Consider the following 25,679-nt stretch of genomic DNA (forward strand, 5'->3'; position numbering starts at 1 on the left):
AAAACAATATCCTATTAAAATTAAACTCTCTAAAAATATAAAATTATAAAATTTAAAAATCACGAAGCCAGTCCCGCACGGATGAATAAATAGGTCTTGAGCTCACGGTGGAAGGTGCGAAGGTCAGGCAGTTGGCGTAATCCAGGGGGAAGTTCATTCCAGAGGGTAGGAGCCCCCACAGAGAAGGACCTTCCCCTGGGGGCCGCCAGCCGACATTGCTTGGCGGACGGCACCCTGAGAAGCCCCTCTCTGTGTGAGCGTACGGGACGGTGGGAGGTATTCGGTAGCAGAAGGCGGTCCCGTAAGTACCCTGGCCCTAAGCCATGGAGCGCTTTAAAGGTAGTGACCAACACCTTGAAGTGCACCCGGAAGACCACAGGTAGCCAGTGCAGTCTGCGCAGGAGTGGTGTTATGTGGGAGTCACGTGTGGCATTCTGAACTAACTGCAGCCTCCGGGTGCTCTTCAAGGGGAGCCCCATGTAGAGAGCATTGCAATAATCAATATTCCGTATCTTCCTTTTCTTTTATCTCAGTTCTTCTTAGTTTCTCAATCTGCCATGTTTGGTTTGGTGCGCTTGATTTAATTTTATACATATGTGCACTCATTTCCCATGTGTTTTGGTGAATAGTTCCCCAAAGAAACCATTATTGGTTCCAATTTTGTGAAACACGTCCATGTTTTGCAATTCCAAGTTTTCCCTCAGTTCATTATTTCCCTGTATTGTTCTCATGAATGTGTGTGTTCTTTGGCTCTGATTGTCCCATGTAAACCTGCAAATTGAAGATAGCCCAATTTCGCTTTGGTTTTATTTTTGTTTTTTTGTTTGGAAATTGAAATGAAATATTCAAATGTACCTATCCCCCGTCTTTAATACAGTTTTTAATAATATTTTAATTCTGAGTTGTTTTAATCTTTTAACTATTTTTACTTGCTTTGTAAGCCCCCCCGAGTCACCTTGTAGAAAAAGATGGGCAGCATAAAATTTTAATAAATAAAGAAAATTCAATGAAAAAAATCTTGAAATAGGAATGAACAGTCTGCTAGGATCAGGTCCCTGAATCTGCTGTCAGGGTTCCAAACAGTGGTGGGATTCAAATAATTTAACAACCAGTTCTCTCCCCTAATGATTTCTTCCAACAACCAGTTCACCAAATGGCTCAGAAAGTTAACAACCGGTTCTCCCAAAGTGGTACGAACTGGCTGAATCCCACCACTGGTTCCAAGTAACACCCTACCAACAAAAGAAGACTCCGAGGCTTGAGTTTCCTCAAAGTTCCTTTTTATTGAAGACGTCATATTGACACATCTGGGAAAACCTGAATCTGAAAGTTTCCAGGCTTTTCCCACCCAAGTGAAAGTTCAAGTCCTTGCCCAGCAACCCTCATGTCCATCACGTGGTCCAATCATGCACCATCCAAACTGGAGACACCTCCAGTTAATGCAAGTCTGACATCTGCATTAAATAATATTTGTAAAGGTGCAAAATGTTCAAAGGCATGCGTATAAGGAACATGGAATATATTGATTTAATTGATTGATTGATGAGACTTATATAGCTGTCCATCTTATGTGCCATAACGTTGGGTGGCCTACACTAAGAACAACAGGAGAATAGAATAGAATAGAATAGAATAGAATAGAATAGAATAGAATAGAATAGAATAGAATAGAATAGAATAGAATGAAATGGAGTGGAATGGAATAGAATAGAATAGAATAGAATAGAATAGAATAGAATAGAATAGAATAGAATAGAATAGAATAGAATAGAATAGAATGAAATGGAGTGGAATGGAATAGAATAGAATAGAATAGAATAGAATAGAATAGAATAGAATAGAATAGAATACCAAAGCATAGAATAAAATAGAATAGAATAGAATACCAAAGCATAGAATAGAATAGAATACCAAAGCATAGAATAGAATAGAACAGCAAAGCATAGAATAGAATAGAACAGCAAAGCATAGAATAGAATAGAATAGAATAGAATAGAATAGAACAGAATAGAATAGCAAAGAATAGAATAGAATAGAATAGAATAGAATAGAATAGAATAGAATAGAATAGAATAGAATAGAATAGAATAGCAAAGCTTAGAATGTTGAGGAAACTATTAAAACCAACATCTAAGAAACAACTCAGGTGCCCTAAACCAACACTCCCTAATATATAAACCAGTGTTTCTTAACCTCCAGAACTTTAAGGTGAATGGCCTTCATCTCCCAGAATTCCCCAGTCAGCTGAAGAATTCTGGGAATTGAAGTCCACATGTCTTTGACTTGCTGAGGTTAAGAAACACTGCTCCAGGCACTGGGTCAATGCCTGTGTAGTATGACCTGGCCAGCCAGAGATAAGAGATATATAATAAACTATCAATTATCAGTATCACCCATATATGGATGATACTGTACCCCAGGGGAGAAATGCTCCTGGTTCTGACCGGATCTCGCGATCTGGTAGCGATTGTGGCCGGTGGTTCGGCGATCTGGTAGCGATCGCCGCATCACCGGTGACACCCGCCACCCAGGTGTCATTACTTCCTGATTTTAACCAGGAAGTAATGTGTTTTTATCTTCTGCGCATGCACAGGTTTGGCGCATGCGCAGGAGGTCTGCACATGCATGTGACGCGCACAGGGTGTGTGGACTTCTGAGCCGGTAAGGAAGGTAAATAGATTTCACCCCTGCTGTACCCCATAACACCGAATGGCCTCCCCCAGGAGTTTCATGTAGATGTTAAACAGGAACAGGGGGAATCCTAATCCCTGAGGCACTCCACACACAAAAAAGGGACTTAGAGCTGGAAACCCTCCCCCTCTCCCATTATTTAGAAATACTGAACATTGGGAAAATGACTAAAGGTTATTTATACATCTCAAGGAAAACTTTAGGGCAAAAAGATTTGAAAATTTTTCTAATGCATTTTTTTTTAATCCGTTGAAAAAAATCCTCCCATTCCTGCCTCAGCTTCTGCCAGACCCGGTCACAGACCAATTTAGACTGATTGGCACATCCTTCCTTATCTGTGCAGTTGTAACGTGAGAGATTTTGAGTAACTTGGGAGGTTAAAACCTTTGCTATTTCAGAGGAAGGATGAAGAAACGATTTAGAACAAATATTCTGAAGACATTGCACAGGCTGAGTTCACATTTCTTGGCACCCTTTCAAACAACCCAACCCAGTTTCATTAGAAAGAGGGGATTTCTTTTTTTTTTTTAAAATAGAAAACAGATCTTGTATCAGAGGGGTTTTTTTCCCCATAAAACAAAACAAGCGTGTTTCTTCAGAAAAGGAAATTGCTCCACTCTAGGTCGCTGCCTTTCACCATTCCGTTTTCTGAGGGCAGAAAGTGAAAACAATCCCCCGGAACTTTCTTTTATCTGCCATGTTTCTTGCTTTCTCTGTTCAGAAACACCATAAGTGTTTAATTACCGTATATACTCGAGTATAAGCCGAGTTTTTCAGCACGTTTTTTGTGCTGAAAAACGTCCCCTCGGCTTATACTCGGGTCTATACGGCTTATACTCTAGGTTTTTTTTTTTTTAAGCCCCTCGGCTTATACTCGAGTATATACGGCTTATACTCGAGTTTTTTTTTCTTCTTTTTTTCACATTTTACCGGACGGAAGCCCTGCCGGTGCAGTGAGAGGGCGGGGCGGGGGAGCCGCCAGCCTTCTCAGCTGAGGGAGGGAGGCTTTCCCCAACCGGTAGGTGCCTCATTTCCCACCCTCGGCTTATACTCGAGTCCCCAGTTTACCCCAGTTTTTGGGGTAAAATTGGGGACCTCGGCTTATACTCGGATCGGCTTATATTCGAGTATATACGGTACTTTATTTTTGTTTGAGGATGGGTTTTCCTTGCTGTAACCTATTAGATGCTTGAGCCTAAATACTCATCTATTTAAACCACGGTGTCCAACGTTGGCAACTTTAACCAACGGTGGGTTTCACATATTCTTACCACTGGTTCGCTGCGCGCATGCTTGCTTTGCACATGCGTCTTCTGCGCATGCACCTGGCCTTCCACACATGTGCTTTGCTCACGCGTGCCTTCCGCGCATGCGCCCAGCCTCAGAAACATGACTAAATAGGACGGGGTGGGTGAGCGAGTGGGCCCACCCGTAGTCGCTGCTACTGGTTTGCCCAAACTGGTCTGAGCCAGCTGAATACCACCTCTGACTTCAACTCCCAGAATTCCCTAGCCACTGGCCATTCTGGTTGGGGGGATTCTGGGAGTTGAAGTCCAAAGGTCTTAAAGTTGCCAAGATTGGACACCCCTGTTCTAAAACCATAATTATATGTCCCTTTCTGCTTCACAGAACTGGAGCTACTGAGTTTTGAGAAGGTGCCTGCCGAATTCATCTCCTTGGACCACGAGAGAATGAATGTGCAGATCAAGACCAAAACAAGTGTGAGTGAATCCTCAGGGATTCTGGGTAATAAGAGCCTGAAAGGGAAAAGGAAATAATGGTGGAAAAGACTCTTAAAAAAAATGAATGGGAGAATGTTAATTTGCCACTCCCTTGAAAATACAAAAAGATACTTTTTAAAGGTTGTTTTTAATTAATTAATTATTGGTGAAACAAAACTTGCAAATTTGGGCTAACAAAATGAAAAAGCTAAAATGTGACAAGGAGTGTAGGCATGTTAGTGCAGTTATGCACACCCCCTTAGGAAACTCTTAAATAGGGGATGAGATCCATAGAAGTCAAATTAGAATTTAAACTGTGAAAGTTAGTAGCTGAGACAACTGAATGGATTAAGATATTCCAGACTTTGACAACTCTGTTACAAAAATCGAATTTTTTTACAATCAGGTTTATTTTTGTGATAAGGTTATTACACTCCTGAAAAAAAAATCATGCAGAAATACTACACTTCATTTGTATTTCAGATTTTGCAGCATATGGGAAAATTAGAAACCTTTGGTGCTCCCAAAATGTAGTGGTTGACAAAATGTCAAATGTGGCTTTATCATTGGAATGCCCCAGCTTTTTCATCAGATAAAACCAACCGATGGCTCTGTGCAAATGCCACACATACACAACCACACTTCCCAACTTATTCAGGGAGCAAACTCAGAGGAGAAAGCAGAAAAGGTTTTTTGTGGTTTTTTTTTTTTTGCTATGTCCAAGTTCATCTTTTGTTCTGAATCCCACCAAGGTGTTGTGACCCAGGCCCAAGTAGGTAGTAGACTCAGTCCATGGGGAAAAAAAACCAACTTTATTCGAACAGCTGGGAATTACTTCATTCCCAGCGTCATTCAACTCAAATTAAAACAAATTCCTCCCAACACAAATTCCTCAGTCCTATTGCAAACCTTGGTCCAATTAGACAAATTGCCAAAGGCCTTTCTTGGCAAACGTTCAGAAGTCACAAAAATAAATGCAAGACGTAGACGAAGCAGAAGACGAAGCTACCAACGTTGTTTTCTGGCAAAGCCCAAATGCCTTTGTTGGTCTGTTTTAAGCCTTATGGGAGGGGCCAATCATCTCTTGGCTCTACTCCCGAGTCGTCCTCTTTGCTTGAGCTGCTCTTGCCTTCTGGCAGCTCTTCTCATGCATGCATCAGGAACAGGCTCCTCCTGTTCCTCTGCCTCACTACTATGAGGCTCTGGAGTCTGTACCTCATTCCCCGATGGCCCTGGCTTTACCTCAGCCTCATCGCTATCTGACTCTGTTGCCAGCTCCGTAGGCTGCTGACGGACCACAACACAAAGCTCATTATGAAACCAAGCCATGGCTCTGGCTGAGGAAAAACTTAACAAAATTGGCACTATACGAATAATGTAGCTCAGAAGTCTTCAAACTTGGCAGCTTTAAGACTTGTGGACTTCAACTCCACAAGTCTTAAAGCTGCCAAGTTTGAAGACCTCTGATGTACAGGTATATGATTGACAAAAACGGAGAAGAATATAAATACATATATTAGTTATAGCAGTGTTTTTCAATCTTGGCATCTTTAAGACTGGTGGACTTCAACTCCCAGAGCTCCCTGGCCAGCACGCTACCTGGGGAATTCTGGGAGTTGAAGTCCACCTGTCTTAAAGTTGCCAAGATTGAAAAAGATTGAGGTTAGAGTGACTGACCGCCTTTCCCCTTTGCACAAACATTTTTGGGAAATCTCTTTTTTTCTATCCCCATGACACTGCGTTCATTTCATCCCAGGCTTATTTGTGTGATAGGTTTAAACCGTCCTTAAAGTAATGTCTCCCCTCTTCAAGCTGACAGTGCTGAAAAGACAGCCCGAAGCTAAATAAAATTCATTAGGCTGTTGCTTTACCTTGGTTGAGAACAGTAGGACCCTGGGAAAGGCAGGAAAACAACAGGCCACAGGAATGATAGATTTATGTTGATCGTTTTCTCTGACTCAGAGATAGAGAACTTGGCAATGAAGAAATGTCATTAGTGAGGAACTTGTAATGGGAAAAGGCTCTGAGGTTAATGGATGGATGGATGGTCTGTCACCAACCCAGCTTTTTGAAACTTTCAGTCAGAATTTCCATCACTAAGTTCAAAGCATTGATAATCTTTCTATCCTGATTCTTCAGAATTCCAACAGTTGACTTCCATAGCAGGTCACTGGAAAAAAAAATAACATGTAGTTGAATCTAAATTGTATTATATTTTAATTTGGGCACAATGACTATGGAGATTCTTAATCATCCAGGTCATGGTTTTCCCAAAGGTGCTTTTTTCCAAAAGGCGACTGGACTTTCTTGTTTGTTTGGTTTTTTCCTTTGAAAGCATTTCGCTTCTCATGCGAGAAGCTTCTTCAGTTCTAACTTCTCATCTCCTCTCTAACTCAGCTCTAACTGAAGAGGAGAAGCAAAACGTTTTCAAAGGAAATAGAAAACCGAGAAAAGCCAGTCGCCTTTTGGAAAAAGCACCTTTGGGATAACTTGGGCACAGATTTGAAACCAACCCGGGCAGAGTGAAGTGGGAGTCTTACCCTCTTTCCTGCACCAGCTGTTCAGAGGGCTTATTCTGTGAAAAAGGGAACTTGTCCCACTTCCCCACATGTAGGGTAAGCCCCTAAACCAAAGATCTGGTTGCGAAGCTTGTTTTGAGCACTGAAGCTGAACGCTGAACAAGGGGATGCATCAGCTGAATGGGGAAGCTGCATGATAAACAGGGACCTCCAAACTTGGCAACTTTAAGACCAGTGAGCTTCATTTCCCAGAATTGTTGGCTGAGGAATTCTGGGAGTTGAAGTCCACAAATCTTAAAAGTTGCGAAGTTTGGAGGCCCCTGTGATAAAGCAAGACAGCCAAATGACATCCAGCTACGATGATTCAAAGACCTGATTTTATTGCGTTTATCCAGATGTCTCCCCAAACACCCTCCCTATATCAATATCCTAACTGGGGGTGTCTGTGGGAGGGGGTGGCTTCCCCTATCAGCTGGTGATGTTTAGAAATGTGCGGGAAGGTTACAAAGCCAGAAGCCTCCAGTGGTTGTTGTGGCCCGCCAGTGGAGCTTGCAGCAGATTTGGACAGTGAGGAGGTTGGAGAGGAACATGGGCCAGTCCTGGAGTCTGGAGAAGGCTCTGACCAGTGCTCTGCGTCGGAGGCAGAGATGGGGCCAGGGCTGTATGCCGGCTATCAGCTGCCTTCAGAGTCAGACATCAGTGAGGCAGATGAACAGCTGGAGCCTGTTCCCAGCACGCACATGCACAGAGCTGCCAGACGAAGGGAACAGCTAAAGAACAAGGGTCGACTTGGGAGTAAGGCCACAGGTGGACGATGAATGGCCCCTCCCAGATGGAATAAAAGAGGAGCGGAAGGTGAGTGGGCTTTTGTTCGGCCGGTCGTTTCAGGAGTGTGAAAATCTGTGTGAATCTCAAAGACTTTGTGCCAAGTCTTTCCTTGCACAGCACAGCCGTTTGGACAATATTTGCGTGGCAGCTTACCAAGCTAGATAAAGTCTGTAGTCATTAATTCATCTTTGAAAAAAATTTTGCCAGGCCTTTGCTGAAGATGAATGAGAGGAATTCACTGTTCGTTCAATAAAAGGGGTTTTGTCGGGACCAGGATTCTGCTCCGTGCTTTTTGGGGAAGCCTAGGTCCAAACAGTGGTGTCTCAGAACAGATACAATGGAAGCAGGAGAGAAATCAACATTGGAGGCAGCTGATTTCACACCAGTACAGTTTTCTATAGTCTCAAGAACAGCTGGAGAGTCAGTTTGGTGTAGCGGTTAAAGCATCAGGTTTGAAAACAGGAGACGGGGTGTTTTCATCCTGCCTTAGGCAAAAAGCCAGCTGGGTGACCTTGAGCCAGTATCTTCCATTCAGCCCAAGGAATGAGGCCATGGCAAACCCCTTTTGAAAAATCTTACCAAGATAACTGTAAGGCAGTGTTTCTCAACCTTGGCAACTTATATAGAATAAATAGAATCATCTATTACAATGTCCTTCCTGTCAAAGACTACTTCAGCTTCAACTGCAACAATACACGAGCACACAATAGATTTAAGCTTAATGTTAACCGCTCCAATCTTGATTGCAGAAAATATGACTTCAGTAACAGAGTTGTTAATGCTTGGAATACACTACCTGACTCTGTGGTCTCTTCCCAAAATCCCCAAAGCTTCAATCAAAAACTGTCTACTATTGACCTCACCCCATTCCTAAGAGGTCTGTAAGGGGCGTGCATAAGAGCACAAGAGTGCCTACCATTCTTGTCCTATTGTTTCTTTTCATTATATCCAATTAATATAGTTATTACATACTCATACTTATATATATGCTTATATATTGTATAATTGTTTCATGCTTATGCTTATATATACTGTGTGACAAAATAAATAAATAAATAAAAATAAACTTCAAGATGTGTGGACTTCAACTCCTACATTTCCCCAGCCAGCGGTGATACCAGCTGGGGAATTCTGGGATTTGAAGTCTACACGTCTTAAAGTTTCTAAAGTTGAGAAAAACTGCTTTAGGGACTAATGGAGGCAGTCATCAGTATTCAGAACCCAATTTTAAGTCCCAAAGGTGTTGTTGTTTTTTCAAAAGGCAACTGGACTTTTTTTCCCCCTTGAAGACTTTTCGCTTCTCATCCAAGAAGCTTCTTCAGTTCTGACAGAATGGTGGAGGATGGAAGGACTTGTATTCCTTACAGTCATCTGGTCGTTAGCACTCTCTCTGAGGTTTATCTGTGCCCTCAGGTCAGGGGTAAAATCCAGCAGGTTCTGACAGGTTCTGGAGAACCGGTAGTGGAAATTTTGAGTAGTTCAGAGAACTGGCAAATGCCAACTCTGGCTGGCCCCAGAGTGGGGTGGGAATGGGGATTTTGCAATATCCTTCCACCAGGAGTAGGGTAGGAATGGAGATTTTGCAGTATTCTTCTCCTGCCATGCCCACCAAACCACACCATGCCCACCAAGCCACGCCCACAGAACCAATAGTAAAAAAATGTGGATTTCACCACTGCCTCAGGGTCATCTGAATAGCGCAAATTGGTGTGGAACCTTCTTGGAATTGCTGAAAGGGACTGTGATATACACTGGAGATAGACCAGTGGTAGTCAACCTGGTCCCTACTGCCCACTAGTGGGCGTTCCAGCTTTCATGGTGGGCAATAGGGGTTTTGTCCGATACTGAAGCACTTTCATTTTTTTAAATTTAAAAAAAATTTAAAAAAAATTTCATAGCATTATTTAAAAACATTTTCATTAGGTTTTCATAAAATTCCCCGTGACAATTTAAATTTCTGAAAATATACTATTTGTATCGCCCACGCATAACTTTAGTTCATGTTACCTAAGTGAAACTAAATGGCAGTATAGTGCGACCGCAAACAAAAGAGCCTTGTCCCAGAATAGCTCGCGCATCTCCCCCCACACCACCCAGCTGTAACAGACAAGCAGAGCTGGTAGCCGCCCCCCCCAACCCAATCCACGATGCGCGGGAGGCATGCGCAGACGACGATACATGGCGCATTACTGTGGAACTGGTGGGCGGTTAGAAAATTTTACTACTAACAGAGATACAAAAGTGGGCGGTAGGTTTAAAAAGGTTGACTACCCCTGAGATAGACGATGACTGTGTTATCAATCCTTCCATCCTCCACCATTCAGTCAGAAGTGAAAAAGCTTCTTGGATGAGAAGCAAAATGTCTTCAAGGAAAAACAACGTCCAGATGCCTTTTGAAAAAAACATCTTTGGGACAACCATGACCTGGATGACTGAGAATCTCCATAGACCCATTTGAACACACACAAACACACACACATACACACGCACACAAATAGATAGAGAACCCTTGATCCAATGGCCCAATTAGCTACTCCAGTAACAGATCTGTTGAACTGTTGCTTCTTGCAGCGTCCCACGTGTGTTTCTGGAGCTATTCAGAAGGGAATGATATATGCCAATGTGTCCAGTGTCGACGAAGTGGTGACTGACAGGTTCCTGTGCAGTGGAGAAGATAAGTCATTGGAAGCCTACACTTGCAAAGGTGAATTTGACCTACAAAAGAGGTGTGACTATATCCCCAATGCGTTAGAAGTGTGGTATGTCAAAGAGGGAGGGTCGAATTCTGGCCAAGCTATGTCATCTAAGTCCCTAGACAAGGAGCGTTTTGCACCATTCCCACTCCCCAATCCTTTAGAAATATGGGTAGTCCTTGACTTACGACCAGTCGCTAAATGACCGAAGTTACAGTGGAGTTCAAATAAAGCCGCTTAGTAACAGTCCTCGAAGTTATTTATTTATTTATTTATTTATTTGCATTTATATCCCGCCCTTCTCCGAAGACTCAGGGCGGCTTACACTATGTTAGCAATAGTCTTCATCCTATTTGTATATTTATATACAAAGTCAACTTATGAATGTCATACCCCACCCCCCACCCCACCACAGTCACATTATTGCATTTGGGGTGCTTGGCAACTGGCTGGCATTTATGACTAGTTGCAGCGTTCTGTGATCAGGTGATTGCGATGTGCGATGTTTTCTGTATGGTGGATTTGCTTAATGACCATGAGGTTCCCTTAACAATCACATGATTCACTTAAGAACAGCAATGACTCGTAAAAAATGGTGGTAAACTCAAGTCTAGTCACGTGGTATCTTGACTTAGGACCACCAACAGCTTATGACTGGAATTCAGGCCTCCGTTATGGTTGTAAGTTGAGGACAGCCTATAGTTTGAGGCTGAGCTGTAAGTATAATACCACTCTATAAAGCCTTAGTAAGACCACACCTAGACTACTGCATCCAGTTTTGGTCACCACACTATAAAAAAGATGTTGAGACTCTAGAAAAAGTGCAGAGAAGAGCGACTAGGATGATTAAGGGACTGGAGGCTTTGTTGTTGTTGTTGTTGTTAGTTGCGAAGTCATGTCCGACCCATCGCGACCCCATGGACAACATTCCTCCAGGCCTTCCTGTCCTCTACCATCCTCTGGAGTCCATTTAAACTCATGCCTACTGCTTCAGTGACTCCATCCAGCCACCTCGTTCTCTGTCGTCCCCTTCTTCTTTTGCCCTCAATCTTTCCCAGCATTAGGCTCTTCTACAGTGAGTCCTTCTTTCTCATTAGGTGGCCAAAGTATTTCAGTTTCATCTTCAGGATCTGGCCTTCTAAAGAGCAGTCAGGGTTGATCTCCTCTAGAACTGACTTGTTTGTTCGCCTTGCAGTCCAAGGGACTCGCAGGAGTCTTCTCCAGCACTGGAGGCTAAAACATATGAAAAGTGGTTGCAGGAACTGGGCATGGCTAGTTTAGTGAAGGGAAGGACCAGGGAGACAGGATAGCAGTCTTCCAATATTTGAGGGGCTGCCACAGAGAGGAGGGGGGTCAACCTATTTTCCAAAGCAGCTGAAGGCCAGACAAGGAATAATAGATGGAAACTGACCGAGGAGAGATTCAGCCTAGAAGTAAAGAGAAATAAGACAGTGAGAAGAATCAACCAATGGAACAACTTTGCCTTCAGAAATTGTGAGAGCTTCATCACTGGAAGCTTTCAAGAAGAGATTGGACTGCCATTTGTTGGAAATGGTGTAGGGTTTCCTGCTTGGGCAGGGAGGTTGAACTAGATGACTTACAAGGTCCTTTCCAACTCTGTTGATCTAATCTAATCTAATCTAATTAATCTAATGTAATCTAATCTATCGTCATGGCTGTTCTGATATCATAAAGCCAATGAGTGATCCCTTCAATTACCTCATAGATAGAAGCAAAGAACCAGGAACAGCATGCTGAATTTTGTATGTAAGAACATGGACATAAGTCAGTGTTTCTCAACCTTGGCAAGGTGAAGATGTCTGGACTGCAACTCCCAGAATTCCTCAGCCAGCATAGGATGGCTGGGAGCTGAAGTCAAGACATCTTCACTGTGCCAAGATTGAGAAATGCCGACCTAAGAAATATGCAGCTGGATTGAATCCCTTGTCCATCTAGCCAGTTTGTTTTTACAGTGGCCCACCAACTGCCCAAGGAAGCCCAATAGTCTCCCAGCAGATGGCCTTCAGAGCAGTCCTACGGCCATCCAGGCAAATAGCCCGTGATCCCAAAAATGGGGCCAAGGCCCGATCAATGGGATAATGAACCATGGAGAGGTTCTACAGAGCTGCATCATAGCAGATGGGAAGTCAACGTTGGTATAGGTTGAAATCAACCAGTGCTGAGCTGGGTAGTTAGGCAGAGTGATAAGTTACATAATCTTTTTTTTTTAAATTTATTTTAAACGTAAAAAAGAAAACTCATCAAATCAATTTCATTACAACGTGCTGCATGGGTGTTAGCATATCTTCCTGTGCATTCACAGAATAAACATCTCTTTCATACATATATCTTATATTTATCGTTACTGACATATCTTTCCATCTAACCAATTATAAAATAAATCCCATATTTTATAATATTGCTTATCTTCTTGCTCTCTGATTTCAAATGTTAACTTACTCATCTCAGCACATTCTGTCATTTTTCTAATTATTTCATCTTGCGAAGGTAATTTCTCATTTTTCCAGTTTTTAGCAAACACAATCCTAGCTGCTGTAGTAATGTTCACAATCAAATATTTTATATCTCTAGTATATATCTCAGGTATAATTCCCAACAGAAAAACTTCTGGCTTAAAGTCAATATGTTTTTTGATCATTTTTTTCCAACCACGTGTGTATTTTAGTCCAGTATCTTTTCACTTCGACACATGTCCACCACATGTGGTAGTATGATCCAGGTGTCTGATGACATTTCCAGCATTTTTCAGATTTGTCTTTGAACATTCTAGCAATTCTTGTCGGAGGTAAATGCCCCCTGTAAAACATCTTATACAAATTCTCTTTAAATGCTGTAGACATTGTCATTTTATAATTAATTATACAGCCACAATTTCTGCCAAGCCTCTAAATCTATCCCATGGCCAAAATTCTTCCCCCAAGCAATCATTGTCTCTTTTACTTGTTCTTCCTCCAATTTCACCTCTAATAAGTATCCATACAGTTTAAGTTACATAATCTTATTCTGTGGGGGGGAGGAAAGATTGGATGCATCTCATTGCTGGTCCCAGCTGAGCAAATATTTTCTAATACGTAAAGGTAAAGGTTCCCCTCGCACGTACATGCTAGTCGTTCCCAACTATTTTCTAATTATATTTTCTGAAAATATAGAATATATAGAATATAGAAAATAATTATATTTTCTAATAACAGAGGTCTTTTCAGTCCAGGGTATTTCCTTAAACGCTGAATCAACTTATTGATATTATGGCAACTTTTATTCGTAGAACCCTTCTCCTCCCTGTGTAAACTTTCTAGCCCTTGCTATGACCTGAGTGCCTGGTTCAGTGCCTTGTATGTTTCAGCCACGCAAAAGAACAGATGGGTGTAGGAATAATGTACATTTCTTGCTGCCCAAGTAGAAATTTTGAGGGCCCCTTTGGTTTAGTGTTTCTGGCCACTAGCTTAGAAGCCAGAAGTCCATGAGTTCCGGTCTCCCTTTTAGTTAATTGGATGTCCCAAAGGTGCTTTTTCAAGAGGAAGCTTCTTTAAACTGAAGAAGCTTCTTGGATAAGAAGCAAAATGTCTTCAAAGAAAAACCAGAAAGTCCAGTTGCCTCTTGAAAAAAAAAAAACCTTTGGGACAACCATGACCTGGATGACTGAGAATCTCCAGAGACATTAATTGGATCATATTTTGAGACCATCGTTCTCCTCCCTAGACTGGGAAGTCCAAAAATATCTATCTACCAACCCACATGGATCAGCATGGAACGTGATGATCCATAGCCCAGTCCTTCACCCTACAGTGCATTGATTAATGAGAAGGAGGAGGAATTACACAATGCTTCCCTATGTACTCGTTGACATAGGTTGCATCTTGATGACCAGAATAGTTTGCTGTTGGGTTTTATCAACCGTAGGATATCAACTGGCATTTCGAATGAAACAGTAGGAGTAATGCAACCATGTTTAACACAGATGGAAGGATTCCAAGACGTATGATCTACATGAGATAAAAGGCTAGTGAGGAATAAACAATTATCTTTAAACAATTCCAGAGTAAGCTGAGGCCTTAGGTCTGTAGGTTTAGAAGTCCTCTGTCTTAGGTGACCCCAGATGTACAGATAGATCTCTGACCGGGAGAAAGAAAGAGACCTTCTTCTATTGTTCATCTAATCGGCGGTTAAGTTTTGGGCAGTTTTGCAAGGCCTGAACTTTTGAACTTTTTCCTCCTGGAGGTGGCAAGAAGTGGTGAAATTTGTCCTCTTGTTTAATTTCACTTCTCCCACTGAGAGCTTATGCACTGAAGGCAACATTCCAATCACACTTGGCCAATAACGAATTCTGTACTGTTCTGTTCTATTTTCTAATTTCTATTTTCTATTATTTTCTATTTTGCTCTATTCTGCTCTATTCTACTCTACTCTATTCTACTCTACTCTACTCTACTCTACTCTACTCTACTCTAAACTCTACTCTTTTCTGTCCTGTCCTATCCTATCCTATCCTATCCTATCCTATCCTATCCTATCCTATCCTATCCTATCCTATCCTATTTTCTATTCTCTACTCTACTCTACTCTTTTCTGTCCTGTCCTGTCCTGTCCTGTCCTGTCCTATCCTACTCTACTCTATTCTACTCTACTCTACTCTATTTTACAGGTGAATCTGGGGGATCGCTCTTCGTGGAAAAGAGAGAAAGACATTTTCAGGTAATAAATTATGTACTGGGTTCGAATGTGGCATGTACAGTACCCGAAGTCAGTTGGTTAAAGCTCTTTTCATCTGGGCTCCAGCCAGTCCCTCCTTGAGATCCTACCTCTTCCTAAGCCTGGGTTGTTGTTTTTGTTTTTTAAAAAGAATTGTGATTTATTAAACTAACTACAGTGGTACGGCTTGACCGTGGTAGTTAGAACTTAGATCAGTATGTGAACTTACGCAAAGTCTTGCAATCTTCAGGGTGTGTGTGTGTGTGTGGGGGGTGATAGCAACCTCATCATGGCATATGTGGGGATGGACATTTGCTCAAACTTTAGATCAAGGGGTGTCAAACTCGATTTCATTGAGGGCCGCATCAGGGTTGTGTTTGACCTCAGGGGACCGGGGTGGGCGTGGCCAGCTCAATATCACTCGTGTTGGGGGCGCCAGTGCTGGCCCGAGTGCTCTGCCAGCGAAAACGAGCTCCCGAGCTCTGTTTTTGGCTGCGGCAACCTCCTGCAACCTTCTGCCCGAGAAAACGGAATTTAGGAGGGCCACCTGCAGCCCTCGTGAGCTCCGTTTTCAGCTGTGATGGCCTCCTGCAACCCTCTAGCCCATGGGCCTTGAGTTTGACACCCCTACTTTAGATGCTCTGAGAAGAGTTGAGATGCTTTGCCTGAGAAAAGGCAAGATTCCTCAGGGCGGGTGTTAGAAAATCTTTCTAATAAGCAGGAAGCTCTTCTCAAGGGGGAAGACTCTAAAATGGAAGAAGCGGACTCCCATTTCCTGGATGTGTTCCAGCAGAAATCAGGATACTTTCTCTTGGGTGTGCTCTACTTGGATTCTTGCACTAAGCAGAAGGAGGGGCTCAGTGGCTCTATGATCTTCTTTTCCCAAACAGTCCTTCCCCCCCTTTTTAAAAAATCTTCCTTAATTTTCCTGCAGAGTCCCACTTACTCTCCTTTTATGCCTTAAAACAGGGGTCTCCAACCTTGGCAACTTTAAGACTTGTGGACTTCAACTCCCGGAATTCCTCAGCCAGCTTTGCTGGCTAAGGAACTCTGGGAGTTGAAGTCCACAAGTCTTAAAGTTGTCAAGATTGGAGACCCCTGCCTTAAAATGTTTCAATTTAAGGTAGGTCCGGAAGGCAGAAGTTAGAACAACAATGATCGGCCAACATGTGTGGTTGAAGAAATAAGAATAAACCGATAGTATTGTACAGGTGATTCACTACAGTCCACCATAGGCTTAGTGCTACACATTATCTACTACACAACACTGGATTATGGTGAGTGTAAATGCAAGTCTGTTGGCGCAGCCTCTGGAGGAGGCTACCAAGCACTACCTAGGCCAGGGGTCTCCAAAGATGGCAACTTTAAGACCTGTGGGCTTCAACTCCCAGAATTCCTCAGCCAGCTGGCTGAGGAATTCTGGCAGTTGAAGTCCACAGGTCTTAAAGTTGCCAACTTTGGAGACCCCTGTCATAGGCTATGTTTTTAGAAGTGAGATCGGATGAAAACCTCTCTGGAAGGGTCATCTGGCAGGCAATCATTTCAACCCTGTTTCCATTACCACATATGTTCAATTAGTAAGTGCCCATGAGGAAGCAAAAGGGCAAGTCATGAAAAGTTCATTGTGACATCACAATGAGAACTCCACCTTGGACACACATGGGTGCGATATTACTTCTGCTACTTCTGCTGACAGTCGGCTGCCTGCAATTCGGCTGTTCGAATCTCACCAGGCTCCAGGTTGACTCAGCCTTCCATCCTTCCGAGGTCAGTAAAATGAGGACCCAGATTATTGGGAGCAATAATGCTGACTCTCTAAACCGGTATAGAAGCGGTATATAAATCTAAGTACTATTGCTATTATGATGAAAAGATAAATAGCCATAGCACTTATATATGGCTTCATAGTGCTTTACACCCAACTCTAAGCTCTTTACAGAGTTAGCATAGATTGCCCCCAACAATCTGGGTCCTCATTTTACCAACCGCAGAAGGATGAAAGGCTGAATCAACCTTGAGCCGGTCAGGATTGAACTCCTGACAGTGGATAGAGTTAGCCTGCAATACCGCATTCTAACCGCTGTGCCACCACAGCTCTTGCAGAATGACCTCATGATGTACATTTTGACATCATACTGGAAGGTGGATGCTTCCTTGTTCAGAACCACCCCAGGTGAAGGGCAAGAAACAGTGAGATTTAGGTTGGCCAAGAGCATTAAGAACAGGGGTGAAATCCAACAGGTTCTGACAGGTTCTAGAGAACCGGTAGCGGAAATTTTGAGTAGTTCAGATAATCGGCAAATACCACCTCTGGCTGGTCCCAGAATGGGGTAAGAATGGAGATTTTGCAATATCCTCCCCCTGAAGTGGGGTGGGAATGGAAATTTCCCTTCCCCTGCCATGCCCACCAAGCCACACCATGCCCACCAAGTCACGCCCACAGAACCAGTAGTAAAAAAATTTGGATTTCACCACTAATTAATAACTACAATTAGTGACTCATTGGATCTGATCCAGGTTATCTAGTTTATTATTTACCATTCCTTTGTCTTTCCCGATAGGTGGGTGTGATCAGCTGGGGCACGTACGATCCATGTACACGGCAGAATAAAAATGACAATGGGGAGATGATACGAGATCGGCCGAGCAAAGACTACAAACCACGAGACTTCTACATCAGTCTGTTTCAAGTGCAGGATTGGTTGAGAAAACATCTGGACAACTCCTTGAGATTCATTCCCATGCAATGAACTTCTAATATTTGCTCTTAACCAGAACTCGGTACACCATTTGCCCAGCCAGCAATCTCCGTCATGCTTATTGAAAATTAGCTTGATGGCATCTGTGATTCAACTAATTGATATTCTCAACAGAAGGCTGAAAACCTCATTTGGTCCAAAGCTCATCGTGTCAGAGCCTTGAGAGGTCCTTCAAACAGACATTGCAAAAATGCCAATCAGCTGAAAATAGAATTAAATCAATGGTTCCTTCTATAATACTATATATTACGCACCTTTGCTTGCCTTCTTCCAAAATCCTTGTATAATATTTATTCAAAAGTTAATCCCCTTCCCCTAAAGCTTTCTAATGTTAATTAACACAATTCTTCCTTGTTCTTTCTGCCCGGTTTGTTGTGACTTCTTACAGACCATGGCAGCAGAATTACTATTAAATAAATTGTCAGTGGAGTAGCATAACTCTTCTTCTTGTGCCATATCCGTCATCAGACATTGGTGATCATGTAGCAATCTCAGTTGACTCTTAATACCAATTATTGTGAATGTTTGTGTTTAATGCCATAAGTGGTTCCTTTTTATGGGATGTTTTTTTTTTTGCATTATCACATTGCATAATGTAATTTCATAGTTTGTAATTATGCCTTTGTGTGAGAAAAGACAGGTATTTGAGCAAACAAACATATCAGGAATTAACAATAAAAGGTTATTAGAAATTCCCAGGAAGTAATAAATAAGTCAAAGCATTTTTGAATTAAAAGAGTCTTGCTTCCTGCTTCACACAGGATGCTTTTGACCAGGGGTGAAATTCAGCAGGTTCTAACAGGTTCTGGAGAACCGGTAGCGGAAATTTTGAGTAGTTCGGAGAACTGGCAACCACTCTAAGGGTGGGAATGGAGATTTCGCAATATCCTTCCCTTGCCACGCCCACAGAACCAGTAGGGAAAAACTTTGAATTTCACCCCTGCTTATGATTCAAAATATTGAAGTGCCAGAAACGGTTTGCTACCTCTATCCAGATTAGGCTCTAGAAAAAGTGCAGAGAAGAGCAACCAGAATGATTAGGGGACCGGAGACTAAGACATATGAAGAAAGGTTACAGGAACTGGGCATGGCTCGTCTAGTGAAGAGAAGGGCCAAGGGAGACATGAGAGAAGTATCCCAATATTTGAGGGGCTGCCACAGAGAGGAGGGGCTCAAGCTATTTTCCAAAGCACCTGAAACGGGTGAAATGCTCCCAGTTCTGACCGGATCTCAAAATCCGGTAGCGATTACCGAACCACTGGTGACACCTGCCGCCCGGGTGTCATTACCTCCTGGTTTTAACCAGGAAGTAATGTGATTTTTACCTTCTGCGCATGTGCGCGCGAGGCATGAAGGTGATGCGTGTGAGAGGCGTGTGGACTTCCGAGCCGGTAAGGAAGGTAAGTCAATTTCACCCCTGACCTGAAGGCCAGAAAAGGAGTAATGGACGGAAACTGACCAAGGAGAGATTCAACCTAGAAATGAGAAATTTTCTGACAGTGAGAGCAATCAACCAGTGGAACAGCTTTGCCTTCGGAAGTTGTGGGAGCTTCACCACTAGAAGCTTTCAAGAAGAGATTGGACTGCTATTTGTTGGAAATGGTGTCGGGTTTCCTGCTTGGGTGGGTGGGTGGTGGTGGGGTTGGATTAGATGTCCCTTCCAACTCTGTTATTCTGTTAATCTGCTATTGTTACTAGTTTTCCCCTTCTAGGAAGGAGTATCTAGGAAAAAACTGTATTATCTTAAACAGGGTTGTTCTCTGCAGATACCGTACATACGGTCAAAAAGTCATAATGGAAGCTGCAGCAATGCAATCAAAGGTTGCCCTGTACTTTAATGCAATGTACTTTAAAAATAGGCAGAACTTTAGTCAAAGACCATCAAGGTTGCCATCTTTTTGCTCATATCCTACGGACATCCCTGGGCATAAATGTTTGTTGTTTACAGCTCAATTTATACGTATTTATTCCATTTGGAGGCTGCCCAGTTCCAATCAACTCTTAATGAAGTGCGTTTTGTTATGTATTCATGCTTGTACCCTTAAATATTTGAGCGGGAAATCAGCACGTTGCTGATTGGATGAAGCCTCCAGCAGAACAGTATAAAAGGAGAGGTTTTTCCCCCAGCCTGTTGCTGGGTTCATCCTATATTAAAGAGCTGTTGTCACTACCCTGGTCTCCAGCCTCGTTACTTCCCGAACATAACATTGGCGACGAAGGTGGGATCTCGAGGCTGAGGAGAACCAGAACCGAGCTGAAGCACGATAGACCCGAACCCAGCAAACCCAGGGCAGAAAAGCGGAGATGGCCAGTTACACTCCGCCCGCACAGTTTGACCCGGCTAAAGAGAAATGGGGAACGTATATGACCCGTTTCGAAAGCTTCCTAGAAGCCAACAAACTGCACGGAGTTCCAGATAACCGAAAAAGGGCTTATTTCCTAAGCCACTGTGGTCCGGAGGTCATTGATATCGCGGAAGCCCTGGCAGAGCCAACGCCGTTGCAGTCGGTGTCGTGGCCAACTTTACAGACTTTACTAAAAACCACCGCCGCGCCGTCCAAATACGTGCGGCGGTTTGAATTCGGAGGCGAAGACAGATGGAGGCGAATCCGCCGGTGACTACATGGCCGCCCTAAGAAAGCGTCCAAGGACTGCGGATACCGTGACCTGGGCGAGGTGCTCCTCGAGCAACTCATCCGAGGGGTCAAAGACATCCGTTTGCGGCGGCGGCTGCTAGCAAAGAGCAACCTAACGCTGGCCACGCTCTGGGCGAAGCCAGAGCACATGAAATGTCCTCCCAAGCGGCAGAGACACTGCAGAAGCCGGTCCCACAAAGGCGGCGAAGGCAACTCCGGTGCACCAGGAGGAGGTTCAGACCGAATCCGGCGGTGAAGATGAGGAAGGGTCTGCCGCACCGAGAAACGCGACAAAGGGGACCAAGGCGAATGCGGAAGCTGCGGGGTCAACACCAGCGCCAACGCTGCAAGTTTAAGGACGCGACATGTCGGCGGTGGGAAGAAAGGGCACCTAGCCCAAGTTTGTCGAGCGGCCCAACCTTCCGCCGAAAATTCAAATCGGCCAATCAGAGCGCGGAATCGGCAAGGCGACCAGCGATTGGCTCAAACAAAAAGCGCGGATTCCAACCAAACAACGGTGGTCATAGGCGCGCCTCGACCCAAGTGGAGAAGAAGATCTTCACCAAGCCAAAAATAGAGAGTCGGTGCGGCTTGAAGTAGACACGGGATCAGCGATCACCATCATGTCCTGGGACACTTTGGCGAAGTCGCTGCCGTCCGTCAAGCGCCACCTGCAAGCACAACGGCTACGAGTCCACGACTACCAGGGAATCGCATCCCTGTTCGAGGGACCACCTCCGTCCGAGTCGAGTACGGTCCACACAAGAAGACCCTGCCCATCACGATCGTCGAAGGAACTCTGCCCAGTCTGCTGGGACTAGACTGGTTTCGTGCCCTGGGCATGGGAGTGACTGGCATCTACAGAAGTGACTGTAACCTGAAAGACATTCTCTTTAACGAGTTCGAAGATGTCTTCAAGGACTGCCTGGGCAAGTACAAGGGGACCCCTATTTCCTTCAACTTAGACCCCCAGGTAGCCCCCATTAGGCTTAAGGCGAGGAGAGTCCCTTTTGCCCTAAAACCAAAAATCGATAAGGAGCTGGACAAGCTCATAAATCAGGGGATTCTGGTGCCAGTCGATCACGCAAAGTGGGAGACGCCAATCGTCACCCCAATAAAGTCGGACGGGTCAATTAGAATTTGCGCTGACTACAAGGCGACGCTTAACAAAGCCTTACAGAAAAGCGCTTACCCGGTTCCTGTGGTGCAACACTTATTGCACTCCTTGGGGCAAGGGCAAGTCTTTGCGAAGTTAGACTTGGCCCAAGCCTACCAGCAACTGCCCGTAGACGCCCGCACAGCCGAAGCCCAAACGATTGTAACGCACAGGGGGGCATTCAAGTGCTATCGATAGCAATTTGTGGTCAGTGTGGCACCAGGGTTGTTCCAAAACCTAATGGAACGACTACTGCAGGGGCTCCCAGGGTAGTCCCTACTTTGATGATGTCCTAATTTCAGGGAAAACATGGAGGAATTGGGGAGCGTTTAAGGAAGGTTTTGGGGATTTTCCGGACAGCCGGATTAAAAGTCAAGGCAAACAAATGCCAGATAGGGGTCGAATCCGTCGATTTCTTGGGCTACCGGATAGACAAGAAAGGAATTCACCCTACTGAGAGCAAGGTTAAGGCAATTAGGAAGGCTCCAGCGCCAAAAACAAAGCAGAGCTGCAGGCATTCCTGGGGTTGGTGAATTTCTATGCGGTCTTTTAAAGAACAAAGCAACTGCTATGGAACCGCTGCATAGGCTCTTAGGAAAAATACTGTTTGGTCTTGGGAAAGTCAGAAAATAGGGCTTTTGAAGCAGTAAAGAACCTGCTCTCAAGTGATAGCCTGCTCATCCAATATCACAACTCACTACCCCTAGTGTTGGTTTGCGATGCCTCCCTTATGGGGTGGGGCTGTGCTCAGCCATAGACTTCAAACGGCACAGAAGCCCCTATAGCTTTTATTCTAGAACGATGTCCTCCCCAGAGAGGAACTACAGCCAATTAGACAAAGAAGCACTAGCCATTGTGTCAGGGGTCAAAAAATTCCACGAGTATGTCTTTGGGCGGAATTTTGAAATCGTGACTGACCACAGACCGCTACTGGGGATACTGGCTGGCGACCGCCCAACGCCTGTGGCACTTTCGCCACGCTTGACCCGATGGACTATATTCTTAGCCGCTTACTGCACAAGCTGCAGCATCGACCAGGAAAAGAAGTGGGGCATGCAGACGCGTTAAGCCGATGCCCACTACCAGGGCGATCAAGACCCCACTCCGGGACGCCCATCCTACTTATTGACTCTTTGGACTCTGGCCCAGTCACATCTAAGGAAGTGGCTCGGCATCATACCGACATTGTGTTAAGGACTGTACTCGGTTGGGTACAGAGAGGTGGCCCGCTGCGCGGGCGAGCAGTTCAAAGAATTTGTTAAAAAACGAGATGAGCTCTCGGCTCAAGGGGGGTGCCTGTTATGGGGTGATCGTGTAATAATTCCTGATAAATTAAGGGAAAAGGTATTGGACCTCCTCCACGAGGGTCACCCAGGGATCGTAAGGATGAAGGGATTAGCTAGAAGCTATGTGTGGTGGCCACTCATGGACGCAGAGATTGCTGAGAGGGTAGGGAAATGCCAGGCTTGCCAAGAGTCCAGACCTCTACCCCCAACGGCCCCAGTCAGGGAATGGGAAAAGCCCCAAGGGCCCTGGTCAAGAATCCACATTGATTTTGCTGGCCCTTTCCACGGCCAAACGTTCCTAGTGGTGGTTGATGCATTCTCTAAATGGTTGGAGATCATACTCATGAAATCCACTACGGCCGAAGCAGTAATCGCAACCCTGCGCCACCTATTCGCAACTCACGGGTTGCCGGACACTCTGGTGTCCGACAATGGGCCTCAATTCACGGCAGCCCAGTTTGAAGAATACCTGGCAGAGGAGGGCATCCGACATGCCCTCTCTGCGCCTTTCCACCCTGCGTCGAATGGCCTTGCAGAGCGTTCCGTCCGGAGCGCTAAGGAGGCATTGTCCAGGCTCAAGCCAGGTGACTGGCAAACAAAGATAGACTTTTTCCTAGCCGTCCAGCACAGAACCCCAAGCACGGCCACCGGAAAAAGCCCAGCCGAATTACTAATGGGACGGAAACTCCGGTGCCCACTTGACCGTTTGAATCCCCATTACACGCCAGAGGGTTACAAGGGGGAACTAGAAAAGACAAGGGAAATGAGCATAGGCGACCGGGTGTGGGCCCGTAACTATGGGGACGGCCCTAGTTGGTTCGCAGGCCAAATAATAAAGATAACCGGGCCAAAATCGTACGTGGTAGAGCTACCAGACAACCGAGTGTGGAGGCGCCACATAGATCAGTTAAGGAAACGAATAACTGATCAAACCGAACCAAATGAAACAAATCATGACCAATACCAATCTGAATTCACAGCTGACAATGACCCGGGGGAGGCGCAAGACTTAGCTGAGGTCCCAGAGTTCCAGCGACGCCATCAGGTTCCCGAGGGAAACAGCTGGGAAAGTTTCAGAAGTAATCCAAGGCCGGATGGCCAAGAAAAAGAGTCAGCCCATAATCCAGAGCCCGTTGGCTCAGAGAAAGAGCTGGGAGGAGAAAACAGCCCCTCCGACCAGCTCAAAACACCACCCAGAACTGAACCGCGCAGGTCAGAAAGAACTAGGAGACGCCCAGGTTATTTGCGTGACTACGTCGAAAAATAACATGTAAATAAATATGTAAATAGAGGCAAAGTGTTTTCTGGGAGGGGAGGAGTGTTATGTATTCATGCTTGTACCCTTAAATATTTGAGCGGGAAATCAGCACGTTGCTGATTGGACGAAGCCTCCAGCAGAACAGTATAAAAGGAGAGGTTTTTCCCCCAGCCTGTTGCTGGGTTCATCCTATATTAAAGAGCTGTTGTCACTACCCTGGTCTCCAGCCTCGTTACTTCCCGAACATAACACGTTTGTTTGAAAAGGTGTTATTGGACTCCGTCTGTGGCTAACCCAGACTAACATGGCTGCCCTGCTATATGGCACAGCTAGTGAAATAGAGGTAGTTCTCGTCTTACAACAGTTCACTTAGTGAAGGTTCGAAGTTACAATGGCACTGAAAAAAGTGACATGGCCATTTTTCATACTGATGACCGTTGTACCATCCCCATGGTCATGCGGCTTACATTCAGATGCATGACAACTGACTCGCATTTATGACAGCTGCAGTGTCCTGGGGTCGTGTGATCACCTGCAACCTTCTGACAAGCAAAGTCAAGGGGGAAACCAGATTCACTTAACAACCGTGCTACTAACTTAACAACTGCAGTGATTCACTTAATGTGGCAAGAAAAGTCGTACAATGGGGCAAAACCAGGGGTGAAATCCAGCAGGTTCTGACAGGTTCTGGAGAACCAGTAGTGGAAATTTTGAGTAGTTTGGGGAACCGGCAAATACCACCTCTGGCTGGCCCCAGAGTAGGGAGGGAATGGAGCTTTTGCAGTATCCTTCCCCTGGAGTGGGGTGGGAATGGAGATTTTGCCCTATCCTTCCCCTGCCACGCCCACCAAGCCACACCCACCAAGCAAAACCACGCCCACCAAGCAACACCCACAGAACCGGTAGTAAAAGAAATTGGATTTCACCACTGGGCAAAACTCACTTAACAAATTTCTCACAGCAACGTAAATGTTGGGCTCAATTGTGGTCATACGTTGAGGAGTACCTGTAGGCTGTAAAATCAGTTTGCCTGGCTCTTTTAATGACAGCTGTGAAGAATCTGCTCTGGCAATTCTGGATTATTTGGTAAATCCGGCTTATAATGTAAGTAGTTGTTCAACATCTGAATATACTTCGATGTCTTCATGTCCAGTATCCTGCCCATAGCAAATCCGGCTGCCAGGTTGAGAATAAATTACAGTTTCCTTTATCCTTTGAGAGTTTCTTTTTTTCAGCCAAGTCTTTAAATATACCAAAATGAAAATGATATCCTGATTTTTAGAATCTGGTTAACTTTAGAGGCCTACCTAGAGAAGAATAATCTTTATTGGCCAAGTGTGATTGGACACACAAGGAATTTATCCCCAGTGCATAAGCTCTCAGTGTACACACAAACAACAAAGTGATAAGTCACAGATCACA

General features: G+C 44.5%; 1 protein-coding gene across 1 annotated transcript in view; it reads left to right on the plus strand.

Moving 5' to 3' along the window:
- Window positions 1-25,679, plus strand: part of LOC131190378 (uncharacterized) — a 147,154-nt gene that overhangs the window by 62,341 nt on the left and 59,134 nt on the right. The window contains exons 15-18 of the mRNA XM_058167698.1: window positions 4,321-4,412; window positions 10,331-10,463; window positions 15,116-15,165; window positions 17,724-17,905. Coding sequence (XP_058023681.1) covers window positions 4,321-4,412; window positions 10,331-10,463; window positions 15,116-15,165; window positions 17,724-17,905 — 457 coding nt within the window. The remainder of the gene's footprint in view (window positions 1-4,320; window positions 4,413-10,330; window positions 10,464-15,115; window positions 15,166-17,723; window positions 17,906-25,679) is intronic.

The sequence above is a fragment of the Ahaetulla prasina genome, chromosome 2, assembly GCF_028640845.1.
Source record: "Ahaetulla prasina isolate Xishuangbanna chromosome 2, ASM2864084v1, whole genome shotgun sequence".
Taxonomy (NCBI): domain Eukaryota; kingdom Metazoa; phylum Chordata; class Lepidosauria; order Squamata; family Colubridae; genus Ahaetulla; species Ahaetulla prasina.